The sequence below is a fragment of the Pteronotus mesoamericanus genome, unplaced genomic scaffold (assembly GCF_021234165.1).
Source record: "Pteronotus mesoamericanus isolate MK-2021 breed Mesoamerican mustached bat unplaced genomic scaffold, CSHL_Meso_final scaffold_85, whole genome shotgun sequence".
NCBI lineage: Eukaryota > Metazoa > Chordata > Mammalia > Chiroptera > Mormoopidae > Pteronotus > Pteronotus mesoamericanus.
In genome coordinates, this window is record NW_026555329.1 from 39,863,727 (window position 1) to 39,880,968 (window position 17,242).

Genomic DNA, 17,242 nt, shown 5'->3' on the forward strand with positions numbered 1-17,242 from the left:
TGACAGCCTCCTTAAGTCATGCCTTCTTCAGGGCTGAAGTTGCTATAACAAAGATATTAGTGTTCTTCCCTGCAGTTCTCCCTTGCTAATATCCCTCTATTCCAAGAAGCCTCCTGTTTACAAAACAAGACTAGTTTTTCTGGAGCTGGCTTATCTCTCCACTTGGAAAAGTTACTTTTATTTAAGTCATCTTAGTTCAAGTTTGAACTAAGTACCAGATTAATTTCCAAAAAGTTATACTTGACCTACATATCAATTAGATAGATTTTCTTTGTCATAATGAATAGGTCAGTCCATATGTATATGAATAGGAAGTATTTTAAAGTATTTTAAGTATTTTATTATCACCTGTATCATTCAGGTTTAAGAAAGAGCTTTACCTAAAATACTGGCTAATTAGGACTTTTTGGTTTGTCATTCTTTAGTTTCAATGATACCATATCAACAAGGTAAAAATTAGGCCATTTAATAGCAACTGTAAAACCACTTTAAGATAGAAACTTTTAAAGTTTTCCTGCAAGTAAGAGACATGTGATTTTTTTTCTAAGACATCTCATTTTTAATGTAAAAAAATACAGATATCAAAGATAAGAAAGTAGAAATCACCCATAGTTTTGTCACTCCAAGTAAACCATCATTAATGACTTAAGATACATACATACACATATATATTAAAGATATGTATATATATCAAAGGTATATGTGTATCAAAGATTGGATATATTTAATAGTCTCTGTATTAGTCAACATATTTCTATAGTTTTACATAGAGTTGTTAAGTGCTATTTGATGATGATGTGATTTTTTTCATATGGGAGTACACAATTTTTTTTTTTTTTTACAGACTCTCGTTGAGATTTTTCAAAATATTGGTAACACCAATCTTGCTGATTTCATTGCTGGATTACTCACCATTATCATCTGTATGGCAGTTAAGGAATTAAATGATCGATTTAAACACAAAATCCCAGTCCCTATTCCTATAGAAGTAATTGTGGTAAGTAGAATATATCATCAGAAAATTTGGCATTAATTAGTTTGACAAGAAAGGAATTGTTAAAACAAATGGATTTTTTAAAACCTCTTTTGTTTTATTTCAGACAATAATTGCTACTGCCATTTCATATGGAGCCAACCTGGAAAAAAATTACAATGCTGGCATTGTTAAATCCATCCCAAGGGGGTAAGTATAGCATCCCTCTTGGGCAATATGAATATATTTAGTACTTTCTATTTAAATGAAACCTTTTATTACAAGCTTCATTTCATTGGTGCTCCTTCAATAGTCCCATTCGTGTATGATCTTAAAGAAAAGCCCATTTGTGCAAACTATCAGAAAAGCAGTACGTATGTAGATAAAGTTCAATCCATTTGTTTAAAAACCACCCTTATATACTCTCTCTTTGTCCTTCATTTTCTTAAAAAGTAGCAAGACATGTAGTTACCACCAGACTCGTGATTTAAACTTATATGTATAATTATAATATAATAATATAAATAGAATCATGGATAATAGCTTTTTTTTTTTTTTTTTTTTTTTTTGCACTGAGAGCAATTTACTTAAGGAATCAGAGACATCTCATCTAAATCCTGCACCATTTAGTTTAATCAATCTTAGGTAATACTTATATCATTTGTTCCTCTAAATAAAATGCATAACCTGCAAGGGGATTTTTATATATGTTTGGTAGTTTGGTGAATTACGAAAGTAAAGAACTAAGGTCCTTTGTCCATCTCTGACACCATCTAGTTCTGTGGCCCTGGGGGTGGGAGTTCTCTTGTAAAACAAGGGTAATAACAACTGCTGAAACTTCAACTCAAGCTTATTATGAAATGCTAATGAGATCTCTCATAAAATGCACAGAGTGGGCCAAATGCTCTACACTGTAATTTTATCATATGCCATTTTTAAAGGAACCCAAATGCTTATTAGATTTGTAACATTAACTTATAACATTTGTGACTAGACTTGCTGTTATATAACCACTAAGTACTAGTTTCCCCTACCTTAATACTAGCTGAAGAACCTTATACCAACCTTTGTTTCTCCACACTCTTAATAAAAATTCCTTGGGCTAGGTGAGTATCAGTGCTTATTCCACAGGGAACGGCTGACTTTTCATTTGATCAATGTTATTATTTCTTCTAATATGTATTCAAAAATATTTGAGAAATCACAACTGCATCCATGGGGCTTAATTAACATATTATCCATTTTAATGTTTCTCAGATTTACCTTTTTGTGAGAATCACATGAGCCCCTTGTTAACATAGATTCCTGGCTCTCATGGCAAGCCTATTAAATCACGCTTTCCAGAGAAGGGACCTTGGAATTAATATTTTTCAAAGGTGCTTCATGTGATTCTTATGATCAGGTATATTTGGAAAACTCTATCTTAAAGAATTAACATTTTGATAGTAAATCCTACCTCTTAATGGAATTAAATAAAAGATACAGTCTGGCTAATTGAGTTATAGCATTATCAACAAAACAATTTGAATAGTTTAAAACAACTACTAAAAATATACATATTATAGATTTTTTTGTCAGGCTTCCTATGATGCAGCACTTAGAAGTGGTCCACAGCAAATGCCTTGTCCCATAAATCCATGTTTCATTAACTGATTTGGGAAACTCATTTCTGCTGTTCTATGTTATCCTTTCCTACCCTGTTCAGAGCTTTCCCGGCTGCTCTCCCTTTAAAAATAGATCTCTAGTCTCTTGCTCTTGGCTTTGGTCAAACTGAACCCTCTGACAGACCACCTTGTGTGATTGGTCAGCTAACCTAACCTGCCTGGCCCCAGGGACTCTAAGCTCCTCCACGAGGCAGTGAGCCTGTTTGTCTTACTTAGCTCTGTCTTCCTAACACAGTACCTATCTCACAGTGGGATCCCAGAAAATATTTGTCAAAGGAACAAAATACCCAAGCCTATGCCATTATAAGCAAGCCACAAGAAAGGATTTTGTTGCCTGATCTAATGTGATGGCACAGAAACAAGTCTAAAGACATTAACAAACCTGAAAAAGAAAGGTGGAGTAAAGGTATTGGAAAGGAGCAAAAAAAGCAATGTAGATCCCTGGCTGGTGTGGTTCAGTGGATTGGGTGCTGGCCTGTGAACCAAAAGGTTGCTGGTTTGATTCCCAGTCAGGGCACATGCCTGGGTTGTGGGTTGGGTCCCTGCTGGAGTTCTGTGAGAGGCAACCATGCATTGCTGTTTCTCCCCTTGCCTTTCTCCCCCACTTCCCCTCTGTCTAAAAATAAAAATAAATAAAGTCTTTTTTAAAAAAGTAAAGCATTGAAGGTGAGAACAATGAATGCAAGAGGAGCAAAGAGAAAGGTTGGGTTAACCCACTTTTTTATTCAGTCTCCCCTTCAATCCTTCAATAAGAGAGTTAAAGTGAGGCTGCTGTTGGTAGTTTCTTTTTATCCTTTTGAGGATTGATACCATATATTAGGATCACTTGGTCCCAAATAAATCCATATAAGAATCTTATGTCTGTAAGAATCTTATTTCTACTTTCCCACATCCCTCTAATTATAGAGGGGAAAATGTAATTTCTTATTAAAGGAACTTCAGGCTTAAGTGAGATACACATAGAGGAGAGCTTTTGCTAGGACCTCTGGTATTACACCATATGGATAGTCATGAAGATATAGGTCCATGAAAGTCATCACCCAAATTTTCATGTTTGGAGACAACAACATGATTATAAATAAATAGGGTTTGTTTCTTTATATAGTTTGTAGTATAGCTCTAATTTTGTAAAACTGTAGTTATTTAACCCCACCATGATCTTTGGAATATGTTAGTCATTGTGACAAGAAAGCATTCTGATACTTATATAAATTTAATCTTTTTTGAACTCAAGAAGATTTTAAATATCATGGTCCTTTTTTAAAATTGATTTTACAGAGAGGGAGAAAGGGGAGGGAGAGAGAGAGGAGAGAGAAACATCACTTTGTTGTTCCACTTATTGATGCATGCATTAGTTGATTCTTGTATGTGCCTTAACCAGGGACCAAACCCACAACCTTGGTGTATCTGGACAATGCTCTAACCAACTGAGCTGCCTGACCAGGGCTAAATATCATGATTTTTAAGATATCAATTTTCCAATTAGCCCTTTAGCACTGTATATTCTTTGTTTCATTAATAAACCTTACATCTCTTCATACAGGGTAAATCTTATTTTATGGCCAGTATAACCTTTAAATTCAAAGATCTTTAAGATGAAATTGCATAAGGAGAAACACTAATGTGGACAGAGCGTGCCATAAGATTTTATGATATTAAAGAACCAGTAATTACAGGTTTATTCATGCTAGAAGTACAGATGAGGCAGCACTTGTAGGCTCTCAATAGGGTACCAAAAAATCAGCCAATGAGAGGGCACCAACTTCTGATTAAAAATTATAAAAGTGAGTGCTGCCACTTATACTCATGTGCTTTTGCCCTCTTGGATCCAGTACTTTCTTGTCTAACTTGTGGTTGGGTTGGTGAGGTGGGAAAAGAGAATTATGGTCAAATATTCACAGTACTTTCATTTAAAAATTCACTAGGTTCTTGCCTCCTGCACTCCCACCTGTGAACTTGTTTTCAGAGATGCTGGCTGCATCATTCTCCATCGCTGTGGTGGCTTATGCTATTGCAGTGTCTGTAGGAAAAGTATATGCCATCAAGTATGATTATACCATCGATGGGAACCAGGTATGGTCACCCTTTTGTTAACTGGTTTTGAAGGGCTGAAAATAAGAAAAATAAATAAATGGGAAAGATTTTATTGTCTGCTAAAGAAAAGATTGGTTTCTTCCACTAGTCCTTATTGAGTTGGTTTCCTTCTTGTGCATGCTAATTTGAAATTATTTTAAAATATGCACACTGCATCACTTTAGTTTTTATAAACCAGTTAAAGTAATAAGAATTTTAAAAGAGTTAATACAGTCAGGTCATAAATAACATTCAAAGTTAACATACTAGGTCAGAATAAGAATTCTTCATTTAATCCCATTTCTCCTGGTAATTTTTAAAATGGTGGCTATAATATAGCAAAACAGTACAACAAACACTTTTAATAATAGTGGTGGCCACTTTAAATTCAGATGGCTCACTGCACAATTAACATACACAAGACAGTTTTTATAGGCATCTGATACATTGCCAGGTGAGCTCACAAATTCTCAGTTATGGTGTGTTTCTGAAAACACAGTGTAGCAATTACACCAGTTCAGTGATTAGTAATCAAGCAGAATAATAGCTCTCCTAGTCATAATATGCTTCATAGCAAATATTCAACCACAGAAACAGCACTTTATATGAGAGGAAAAAAGTGTTTTATATGAGAGCTGTAGCAGATATGCCACTCACGGAGAAGTAAAATAAGCAATTTAGCAAAACATCAGTTACTATTCCTCATCAACCTTAAAAAAAAAGATTGATAGCAGCGAGGCCTCTTTTAGGCTCTGAAGACCCCAAATTCTTGATGTTTTTCAGGACCCAAGGCAATTTTCATTGTACAAATTAAATTGAGACTATCAGGCAGCGTGGGTTAGGGGGTTTGTTTTCTTAACTTTTTTCCTTAAACATTTGGTGAGGGTCTTGAAAAGATTTTATTTGTAGCATCACTGTCATCCAGTCTCTCCCTTAGGAATTCATTGCCTTTGGGATCAGCAACATCTTCTCTGGGTTCTTCTCTTGTTTTGTGGCTACCACCGCCTTGTCCCGCACTGCTGTCCAGGAGAGCACTGGGGGAAAGACACAGGTAGGGAACAACAGCGTGGTCATATCCATCCACTGCAAAGAATGAGTCGGGCCCTGCCCACGTGGCTCAGTTGGCTGGAGCATCATCCCATACTCCAAAGGGTTGCGGGTTCAATCCCCAGTCAGGGCACACACCTAGGTTGCTGGTTCAGTCTCGGGTTGGGTCATGTATGGGAGGCAACCGATAGATGTTTCTCTCTCACAATGATGTTTCTCTCTCTCTCTTTCTCCCTTCCTCTCTCTCTAAAATAAATAAGCATATTCTTGGTGAGGATTTTCAAAAAAGAGAAAAAGAACCAGTTGGAAACAGCAGTTCAGAAAGGCTTGCCCAAGAACGGAGCCGGACAATTAGCTTTTGAGAAGAGAGAGCCATGCTTCCTGCTCTGATTCCATTGAGTCATCTTGTTTCACTCCCTCATGAAAAACCTTTCAAACAACAACACTGATGGTTTTTTGAGGCAGTAATTCTCAAATCTCTTCTTGTCAGTGCTGAGCTGGCAGATAGTTACACTTACCTGCTTTTCTAGGGACAGTAACAATTGACAAAGAACCAGTAATGAGGAATGCTGACTCTTATTAATTTGTTATCTGGAGCTAGAGGAGGCCTAGTAAGAGCATATTCATGGCTTAGTGAGTTATTATATTTTCAGAAAAATTAAAAACATCTATTTACATTTCCTTTACAAGGATCAGAAACTTCCTCCAGAGGCCTTTGGTCTCACAGAAAAAGTTTACTAGCCAAGAATACTTCTGTTGAAACATTTTGACATTTCTTCCTGAGTAAGATCTTTTTCCTTGAAGTTCTGAATGTGGGTTTAATCTTACCTTTTGTATGTATTCTTAAGTTGTTGCCTTTACAAGGTGACCCCCAAACCTGCATTCCAGTTAATCTCTGGACAGCCTCTCCTTTAAATGTTCAGGAAACTGAAGAGCCTTTCTCAAAGGCCATGCTTTCTAGCCAAACATGGATTCAAAGATGCCAAATTAAGTGGTTGGGGGCAAGGGGCAGGCTCAGGAATTGTGTTTCTGTTATGCCTGGAGGGTTTCTCCTTCCAGCACAGAAAGAGCTATTATTTAAGAGTTAAGAGTAAATTGAAACTATAAAGGAGAACAACAGATCCAAAGTAAATAGTATAACACACACACAGTCTTTAAAACAGGGTTTTATTAGGGCAGAGACACTACAAATAAGTATAAAAAAGAATGACAGAAAACCAGTGACTTCAAGAGTGGCTTGCCCAGGGAGAGCTTTAATTGTCCTCAACGTGCATGTGGTGCTCCTTTCTTATTTATAATGGGTCTTTATGACAGGGTTGGAAGAATGGGCCTCTCCCAATTTCTTGGCTCCTATTGAACAAAAATTTAATTTTAATTTTTATAATTTTTCTTCATAAAATTGAGTTTACTTTCCTCTCATATAAAATTGAGTTAAAATGTTTTTATGCAAACATTTCTAGCTCTGAGGGTGTAAGTAAAACAAGACAGCCCATACCAAGGAGCATAACCAGAGACCTGTGGTCAAAGGGGAAGATGTCAGAGGTGATTTCCAAAGCTACACCCATGTTCGGGGGCAGCTGCCAGCAACAAGAGTTTCTGAGGCTTTCATTTGAGATGGGGTGTTGACAAGGTCTGTAGGGCACATGGCTGTAAGCAGGTACAGGCAGATCCCCAGCTGCTGATGTTCACTGTTCTGCTGTCACCTCCAGGTTCAAATGAGGCACAGGCTGGCTGCCCAAGTAAGAATGTTGATGTAAAATGATTCCTCGCAGAGGGCTTAGGGATAATGGTGTTATGGTAAGCTAATACCTCCCAGCCACACACTGGAGTGTATTATATTTAGGAGTGAAGGAAGCCAGGACTTCAGTATTGAAGAATGAAACAAGCACAGAAATGGCTTGATATTTAATTACTGAAATGTATACTAAGTTCTAGGGTTAAAAGTCTAAGTGCCTGAACTGAAATCCAGGGACTCATGATTAAATAAACTAGCCAGTCTTTTCTTATGTGGCTTCTCATGTTTTCTTTTACTTTGGAGCCTCAGTTTCAGCATCTCTTCAATGGGTATAACTGTATCCACCTTAGGGATGTTGTGAAGTCCTGGCACATATGTACTTAGAAACGCTCATGGTTCCAGTCATTAACTCCTTAAGATAAGAAGTGTCTTACTACTTATGAGACATATATTATACCCGTCACAGAACTACCTGGCATATATTTGCTGAATGAATGAATGAACAGAATAACGAGTGTTGGTTAGATTATTAACTGTCTCAGCCCATCTGCAGATTGTAGAAGAGCTCAACATTGCAACCTGTTTTTTCTGTCACCCGCATCTGATTCCTGCTGATTAATGAAAAAGGAATTCTAATTACAAACTATTTTCTATCTCTGGTTATCCTCTCACTTAACAGAATGGTTAATTTTCTAGTAATTAATTTGCTCATAGATACAAAATCTACAGCATTCCCCATAAACCAGCCGTAATTAAATTAAGTATAAGCAATGGGCCCCCTCACAGATTTTAATATAGTAACCAAAATTAGTCTCAATCCCCATAATTAGAGGCTTATTATTACATAAACTTGGCAAGTAGATGGCCCCCCACCTGGCATGAGTTGGGCAGTTGGCTACAATCCCAGTCCCCCGTCTCCATATTGCTCACCAGCTCACAGACCCCTACATCCACAGCGAGGTGCAAATAGTTCATTATAGACAATAAATATTGGTTAAGAAATTGAGTGGGAAAAAAAGAGGAATGAAAGGGTTGAAGGGGGAAGGGAGGGATAAGAGATAGGAAAGTTCACCAAGGTACTGGGAATCTGGAGGCATGGTGCTAGGAGGTAACAAATTGCCTAGAAAAAGGGATGTGGATACAAAGCAAAATTTTTAGTACATCATATACACTGTTTTGCAGCTGGTCAAGGCCTGGCAGGTCCACTCTAGATCCAGGCAGACAGAAGGGAAGTCGCAGAGCCGCAGGGATGCCGGACATGCTTTTATTCACGAGTGGGCGAGCCATGCATGCTGCAAGCTGCATGTGTGTGTGTGAAGTGAGAAGTCCCTACTTCCTTAGCTACTAGAAACAAACAAAGCCAGCAAAAAGCCAAAATATTATATAACATAGCGTGATTCTGTGCATGTGAGCCTGCTTCATGTTATGGGAACTAATTATCGGACCCGGTCTCAAGGCTATGAGAACACGACTTTATCAGGCCCATTCCAGGTTGTGAGAAACTGTGTCCCTTAGTTACCCAGACACCTGGGTGAGGAAGCCAGACTGCCTCCATTTACCCTACATACATAATATTACCTCAGGCTAACTATGCTATATTATGAACATGAATGATCAATTTGCTAGGTGAAGTGAATGATGTAAGTATGAAATTTCCTTAAGTTTTGTATCTGTCTCCTTTAACTCAAACATCTTGCACTAGGCAGTATCTGTGTCCAACACAACCTTTACTGTTGATTCCTCTCTGATTGCTCTGCTTTTGGTTCCCTGTCTCCTTTTCTCCTTTGTTTCAGAGCTTCTAATCTTCACCTTGGCCATGCCCCAGCTGTCTCAACAGAGAATTCATTGGTCATCTGATCAAACCAGAGAATAGTCCCCAATCCCTCAACCTCTCTCCTAACTATTTATGGATCTTAGGAGAGCTTTTTTGGCCAGCGAAGGTAAAGTTTCTGAAGCTTTCTCTACCCTGCTATTGCCTTTCATTACTTGGGCAACCGGAGTACACAGATCTGAGCCTGCATCTGTAAAACTGTTAGAGGAAGTAGGAGACATGGTCCCACCTTTCAGGTGGCTCATGTGGCATTTTGAGTTTGCAAAAAGACTGGCAAATTTATTTTCTCTGGGACTTTGGTGGCAACAATGTGCTACAAGTACAAAGTGTTATCAGAATTATTAGGGCTGCTGGTTGAATAATGCAGAAGAATCCGTATGTGTTCTGAGAATTTAATTCCCCAGAACATTACCATGGTCTGTTGCTGGGGAAGGTGGATGGTCCGTTTCTTGATATGGCAAATAATTAGAAGTTCAGCCCCCTGAATAGACACCAAAATTAGAGGTCTAATATATCCAGATGAAATCCAGGTCAAACTGGCTTTACTTTAGCAGACTCAGTCTCCACATTTTCTTTAATTTCTCTTCCATAGCTACTCTATATACGGTTTTTATTTTTCTTCAGTTTTATAGAGTTTTAGCAAAATAATTCTTCTTTCTTTCAACAGTATTGCAGAGAAGGGGGGAGGTCAGGAAACATCACGTGCCCCTGTGAATGTGCTCTCTGGCACACACATCCAGCAAGCTGGGAGACATGAGGGAGAAGGAGGAACTCTGTTCATGGGAGATGTGTGTTTTTCAGGTTGCTGGCATCATCTCGGCTGGGGTTGTGATGATTGCCATTGTTGCCTTGGGGAAGCTACTGGAACCCTTGCAGAAGGTAACCCTGCTTCTCGGCACACTGATTGCATAATTTCTCTGCTCTGCCACCAGAGAAATAACAGGAGATTTATAAATCATCACATGGAAAACCATTCCCTGAATAACACAGCCTTCCCTGTCTCCCTTGGCAGTCGGTCTTGGCAGCTGTTGTAATTGCCAACCTGAAAGGGATGTTTATGCAGGTGTGTGACATTCCTCGTCTATGGAGGCAGAACAAGATTGATGCTGTAAGTCACCATCTTTCTCTAAAATAAGATTTGGTTTTTATATGCTTCCTGCCGTATCATTATGTTTTCTTATTTTCTAAATCTTCCTTGCATTTTGGGAGCCCCAAGGCAAGAATTAAAATTGTGTAGGTAAGCTTAAGCTTTAAAGTCTTTCTCTTTCTGTGTTTTTGAAGGTCCTTTTTCTCTGGGGAGATCCATTTACAGTAAGAATCCTATAGGAGCTCATTCATATACTGTTGGCCTTCTAGAGCCCAAAGCCAAACAAGTGAATTAAAACAAACAACAAAACCCGGTCTAATTTACGAAGACAAACAAAACACAAAACAAAGCTAAACCACCAAAACCACCACCACCATCAACAAAATACAACAACCCAACTAATTATAATTCTGACCAAAGTAACCTTCACAATTATTCTGAGAAATTATAAAAACTGGAAACTAAATCCATTAAAGTTATCCTCTAATTTAAACCAGGACAGATGAAAGGAATGAGAAAACTTCCTATATGTCAACATGGAAAGATCTCCAAGACAGATTTTTAAAAAAATATTTGGTTTATTTATTTTTATTTTTATTTTTAAGTATATTGATTATGCTATTAGTTGTCCCAATATTTTTCTCCCCTTAATTCCCCTCCACTGTGCATCCCTCCCACCAGAATCCCCCCTTAGTTCATGTCCAAGGGTCGTACATATCAGTTCTTTGGCTTCTCCATTTCCTATACTGTTCTTAACCTCCTCCTGCCTATTTTGTACCTACCATTTATGCTTCTTATTCCCTGTACCTTTTCTTCCATTCTCCAACCCCCACCCCTTCCCCGCTAATAACCTTCCTTGTGATCTCCATTTCTGTGATTCTGTTCCTGTTCTAGTTCTTTGCTTAGTTTGTTTTGTTTTTTATGTTCAGTTGTTGATGGTTTTGAGTTTGTTGTGATTTTACTGTTCATAGTTTTGATCTTCTTTTTCTTAGATAAATCCCTTTAACATTTCATATAGTATGGGCTTGGTGATGATGAGCTCCTTTCACTAATCTGGAAAGCACTTACCTTATCTGGGAAGCACTTTATCTGCCCTTCCATTCTAAGTGATAGCTTTGCTGGACAGAGTAATCTTGGAGGTAGGGCCTTGCCTTTTGTGACTTTGAAAACTTCTTGCCAGCCCCTTCTTGCCTGCAAGGTTTCTTTTGAGAAATCAGCTGATAGTCTGAAGGGAACTCCTTTGTAGGTCACTGTCTCCTTTTCCCTTGCAGCTTTTAAGATTCTCTCCTTATCTTTAATACTGGGTAATGTTACTATGATGTGTCTGGGTGTGTGCTTCTTTGGGTCCAACTTCTTTGGGACTCTGAGCTCCCTGGACTTCCTGGAAATCTATTTCCTTGGCCAGATCGGGGAACTTCTCCTTCATTATTTTTTCAAATAAGTTTTCAATTTCTTGCTCTTCCTTTTCTCCTTTGGCACCCCTATGATTCAGATGTTAGAATGTTTAAAGTTGTCCCAGAGGTTCCTAAGCCTCTCCTCATCTTTTTGAATTCTTGTTTCTTCACTCTGTGCTGCTTGAATGTTTACTTCTTCCTCCTGCTCCAAATTGTTGATTCGAGCTCTGGTTTTCTTCCCTTCACTGTTGGTTCCATGTATGTTTTTCTTTATTTCACTTTGCATAGCCTTCACTTTTCCTTCTATTTTGTGACCTTACTCAACCAGTTCTATGAACATCCTGATTACCAGTGTTTTGAACTCTGCATCTGATAAGTTGGCTATCTCCTCATCGCTTAGTTGTATTTTTTCTGGAGTTTTGATCTGTTCTTTCATTTGGACCATATTTCTTTGTCTTGGCACACCTGTTACATTGTAAGGGGTGGAGACTTAGGTATTTGCCAGGACAGGGCAACCCACTTCTCTGTCTGTGGGGGATGGATCCGTGAGGGAACAATGCCACTTGCTCGGCTCTCAGCTGGCTTTCAGTCACTTCCTTCACTATCCACAAGCAAATCGGGCCCTTCTGGTGCTGATTCCCCGGTGGGTGGGTGGGTTGTGTACATTCTAGGACCCTGTGGTCTCTCCAAAGAACTCTCCTGTGAGGCTGAGAGTTTCTCCCACCACCACAAGCCCCACAAGTTTTTACAGCCAGAGGTTTGGAGGCTTTCTTTTTCCACGCTGGAACCCTGGGTTGCACAGTCAGTCTTACTCCCCAGCTATTGCTCCCATTTATCCTCATGCAAATGTGGTATTGCCTTGTTCTCCACCTGCCACCACATTGCCTTGCATCTTCTCCACCCCAGCTGCCCACCTCCACCCCTCCTACCAGCCTGGATGAATGTTTCTTCTTTAACTCCTTGGTAGTTGGACTTCTATACAGCTCAATTTTATTGCAGTTCTGGTTGTTTTTTGTTTTTAAATTTGTTGTTGTCCTTCTTTTGGTTGTGCGAGGAAGCAAAGTATATCTACCTATGCCTCCATCTTGGCCATAAGTTCTCTATCTGAAAGACACATTGTTAAGTAATAAAAGAGACCAGTGCAGAATAGAATCGTGTCTATAATAACACTAAAAGATGGATAAATAAAACATCCTCTGTAGTCATGTTTACTTGTATTTGCAGAAAGACATGCTGGTGAAAATTGTGCATGTGTGTTTGTACACACACTCTCAGAGAGAGAAATATAAGAGGATGTAAATAGGGAGGGAGGATGGAAATGGGTGAAGGAGAGGGTTGCAAGCAAGATTTTTTAGTGCATGCCCTTTTTATATTAATTCCATTTTGAACATGTTAATATATTACCTATTCAAAAGTTAAAAAATATTTAAATAGAACAGTTGGTCTATATTGGGAATGCCAATTTCTACTTCTACTTAAACATGAAATGAAATCAGAATCTGGGAGGTCGCAGTTCTGATCCCCTGCACAGTCAAGATTCCACATATAACTTTTGACTCCCCAAAAATGTAATTAATAGCCTACTTGACCAGAATTACCAATAATATAGTTGACTAACATATTTTGTATGTTATCCATATTATATATGTATTCTTATAATAAAGTAAACTAGAGAAAAGAAAATATTATTAAGAAAATCATAAGGAAAATTACATTTAGAGTACTTACTGAAAAAAATCTATGTATAAGTGGGCCCATACAGTTCAAATCTCTGTTCAAGGGTTAACTATAATTGTTTATAGACAATTGATCTTATTAATTTTACAGGTAATTTCTCACCTGCTGGCACATGATAAATTAATATAACTTTTTATTTCCATTTTTCCTAGGTTATCTGGGTGTTTACATGCATAGCATCCATCATTCTGGGGTTGGATCTTGGTTTGCTAGCTGGCCTTGTATTTGCATTGCTGACTGTGGTGCTGAGAATACAGTTGTGAGTAATATAAGACCTGGGTTACCTGTGAACAGGACAACATGCTCTGAGATTTCTTATACCATTTTGATAAATACAGCAAAATGACTCCATTTCATAATAGTTACTATATATTGGTTGTATGAGTTAAGCACGTAATGGATACTTTACACCCATTATATTTAATCCAAAAATATCCTGTGAATAGGTTATATTATTTTTATTCTACAGGTAAGAAAATTGAAGTTCAGCAAGGTTAAGAACCTTCCTTAAGATAACATAGCTAGTAAGAGGCAGAACTAGGATTTGAACCCAGAGCATCTCACCACAACACCTGGGCACTTAGTCACATGCTCTAATGCAGGTGCTCTCCTCGTAGCCATGGTTAAGACCAAAAGATACATAATTCAGCAAAAGACTGAGGTTGTTTTGCAGTTTCTTTTTAAAATGAGATGCAGTCTGTGAGGCACTATGCCCAAGGTTCAGGACAAGATAGCTGCTAAATATATTTTTAGCTCATTTTGTTGAAGCTAGTAATCCATAAGTTATGTAACCCAGAACAGGAGGCTTTAAAACAGTTCGCTGTAGCCAAAATTTATTCAAATATGCCAAATAAGGCATGTACCCAAATAAGCCACACAATTATATGAAGAAAACACAATTAGATCATCTTCAGAGTGAAAACAGCAAAGACAGTTGAAGTAATGGAAAATCATTTATGAGGCAGCCTGAAGGGCTATGATGTTTTTTGATTTTGTTTTGACTCTTGAGAGGCTTTTTGTGTGCGCCCTTCTGGGTCTACAAAATTGTCTGAACAGAGAGGGAAACAGAGGTTTTCTCCCACATCAAAACTTGTTGTCTTTCTGGACTTCTGGCCCTTCTCTGTGCTTGGGCGATGAAGGGATAAAAACTTGGAAAACTATCAACATGGACGCCTTCAATTTAGCATAAGCCCACCTTTCCTGTTCCACCAGCTAGCTCTTCTCTGCCTTCTTTTCCCCCCTGATATGCTGGAGTCCACAAAAGGCAGCTGTTTACTGCCTTGCCACCCTTAAATGGTGCCCAAGGACCCAAAAGAGTTCACAAGCTCCAAAAGTGCCCAGTTTGCTTCCATGTAACAACTGAAGAGCTGTCCTTAAAAGAGACTGCCTCTTGTGCTCTGTTTGCCTCAGCGTTTACGTTTTCCTGTGTGTGTATGGTGGGAGGGGTGGTTTTGTGGAGAGTTACAATATAATTTATGAGCTTTAAGTTAAAAATCAGCACAGCACAGTAAGCCTAGGAGAAATCGGTGGCACATTTTAGCTGCTGAGTTGGTTTAACTGGGCTTTTAGCCAACAGAAAGCAGTATCCTCCACAGTATTTAATTTCCAGTAATTATAAGGCTGATCCAGAGAGCACATTGCTGAGAGTACCCCAAACAGATACTCTTTCTTCAGGAATTATATTTAGCATTTGTTCTTAGTCACACTTGAAGAATCACGAAATTCATTTGATTGCAACAGGAACAGGAAATAGGAAGTGCTTATTTCTGGCTCTCCCAGGCCCCTATTTCTATAAAGTGAGACTAATTTGATCACTGAATGCTCTCCATACTTCATCAGAAAATTGTGATAACTCACAAGTTCCAGGCACTGGCACTACGCCTGGCACTGAAGACCAACGGGCTAAAGACAGAGGCCAGGCTGCTCCTGATGTCTGGAACCTTTTCAAATTTCCAATTCTCAGTTTACTCACCAATAAACATGGGATAATATTGCTGACCTTTCAGGGTTATGCGGGGCTTAAGTAAATTTTAACAGGTATGAAAGATCTCTGCTTATCCTATAAAGCGTTATACACATGAAAGTCTGATGCTCATTATTTCTCTCAGTCATTGGCAAGAGTCATGGTTCCTCCATCTCCTCTCACTGCACACAAACACCAGCTGTTCACTTCAGAGTTAGCTATAGGAACATGTCATCTGCAGTAGGGACAGCATCCAAAAACATGTGAATGATGAGCTCTTTAGTATCTGTTATATTTCTTCTAACTTTTTATTCTAAGACATGCCTGTTCCAAAAAATCCTGACTATAATTTTCTTTTAGTCCCTCCTGGAATGGTCTTGGAAGCATCCCTAGCACAGACATCTACAAAAGTACCAAGAACTACAAAAACGTGAGTGCCTTTGTGAGATATTTGCTGGACTTGAGTCTGCTGGCCTGGATTTTCAGGGGTCGCATATTTCTCTTCTAGTTTATTAGGGACAAGGTAGGCACTGGTGGGGGCTTCTGTCAGGAAATTTCAAAAGTCCACCAGGGTGTTTTGACTCAATGAGCCTTCTGATATCCATAGTTTACATGAATTTTGTCCATGTTAGTTGAATGTCATTTACAAAGAATTTTTAAATATAAGCAAATCAGTTATTTCCAGACATTGAATCAAATTGTAGTTCTCTGGATAAAGGGAGTCAAAGGTACAAATTTCTATTTATAAAATAAATAAGTCATGAGAATGTGATGTACAGCATGGTGACTATAGTTAGTAACACTGCATTACATATTTGAAAGTTGCTTAGAGACGGTCTTAAAAGTTCTCATCACAAGGAAAAAATTGTAATTATGTATGGTGAGAGATATTAACTTACTGTGATGATCATTAGCAATATATACAAATATCAAATTATGGTGTATACCTGAAACTAATAAAATGTTATATGTCAATTATACCTCAATAAAAAAATATGGACAGAACCTCAGAGACCTCTAGAACTAAATAAAACATATTGACATATGTATAATGAGAGTCCCAAGAGAGGAGGAAAGGGGAAAAAAAAGACAGACACAATATTTAAATAAGTATCAAAATTTCTCCAAAATTGATTAAAAAAAAAAGATATACAAATCCAAGAGGCCTACTAAACCCAATTACTGTACACACAAAGGTCCACACCTAGATACATTACAGTAATACTGCTGAAAGCCATGGCATTAAAAAATTCTAAAGCAGCAAGAGAAAGAAAAAAATTCTATTTCTTTGCTATGTAATCCTTATCATCTATGAAATTGTCTAAAATCCCTGAAAGATTTTTTCATTCATTTCTAATAATAGACTTTCATGTTCTCTGTCACCAGGAAGCTTATTTGACATTGTGCTCTATCCTTGGAATTGAATTGGAAGAAATAATAGAAAATACAGGAAATTAAAAAAAAAAAGAAACACCTTACTGATGGGCATGTAGTCCCTGCAGATAAGATTGCTTAGTGACTAGCAAGAAAACAAAGATGAAAAAGCAGAGAAAGAAAGTGAAGAAAACACTAATTTAGCCAAAAAAATGTTTTAAAAAATTAAAAATTTTTTTAAAAAAATGTGAACTCTAGGAAGCTAAATTTTACCTCAACATTAAAAAAAAAATGTTGGACACTGAATCTGGAATTCCAGTAGCTGCTACTTAATTCATCTCCACAACCTTCCTCAGTTATGTTG

At 37.9% G+C, this 17,242-nt stretch overlaps 1 protein-coding gene across 1 annotated transcript in view; it reads left to right on the forward strand.

Moving 5' to 3' along the window:
• SLC26A4 (solute carrier family 26 member 4) overlaps nt 1–17,242 on the forward strand; it is a 47,057-nt gene that overhangs the window by 17,630 nt on the left and 12,185 nt on the right. Inside the window, exons 6-13 of the mRNA XM_054564629.1 lie at nt 845–997; nt 1,101–1,183; nt 4,563–4,710; nt 5,648–5,761; nt 10,125–10,202; nt 10,336–10,431; nt 13,694–13,800; nt 15,865–15,934. Of these exons, the coding sequence (XP_054420604.1) occupies nt 845–997; nt 1,101–1,183; nt 4,563–4,710; nt 5,648–5,761; nt 10,125–10,202; nt 10,336–10,431; nt 13,694–13,800; nt 15,865–15,934 (849 nt within the window). The remainder of the gene's footprint in view (nt 1–844; nt 998–1,100; nt 1,184–4,562; nt 4,711–5,647; nt 5,762–10,124; nt 10,203–10,335; nt 10,432–13,693; nt 13,801–15,864; nt 15,935–17,242) is intronic.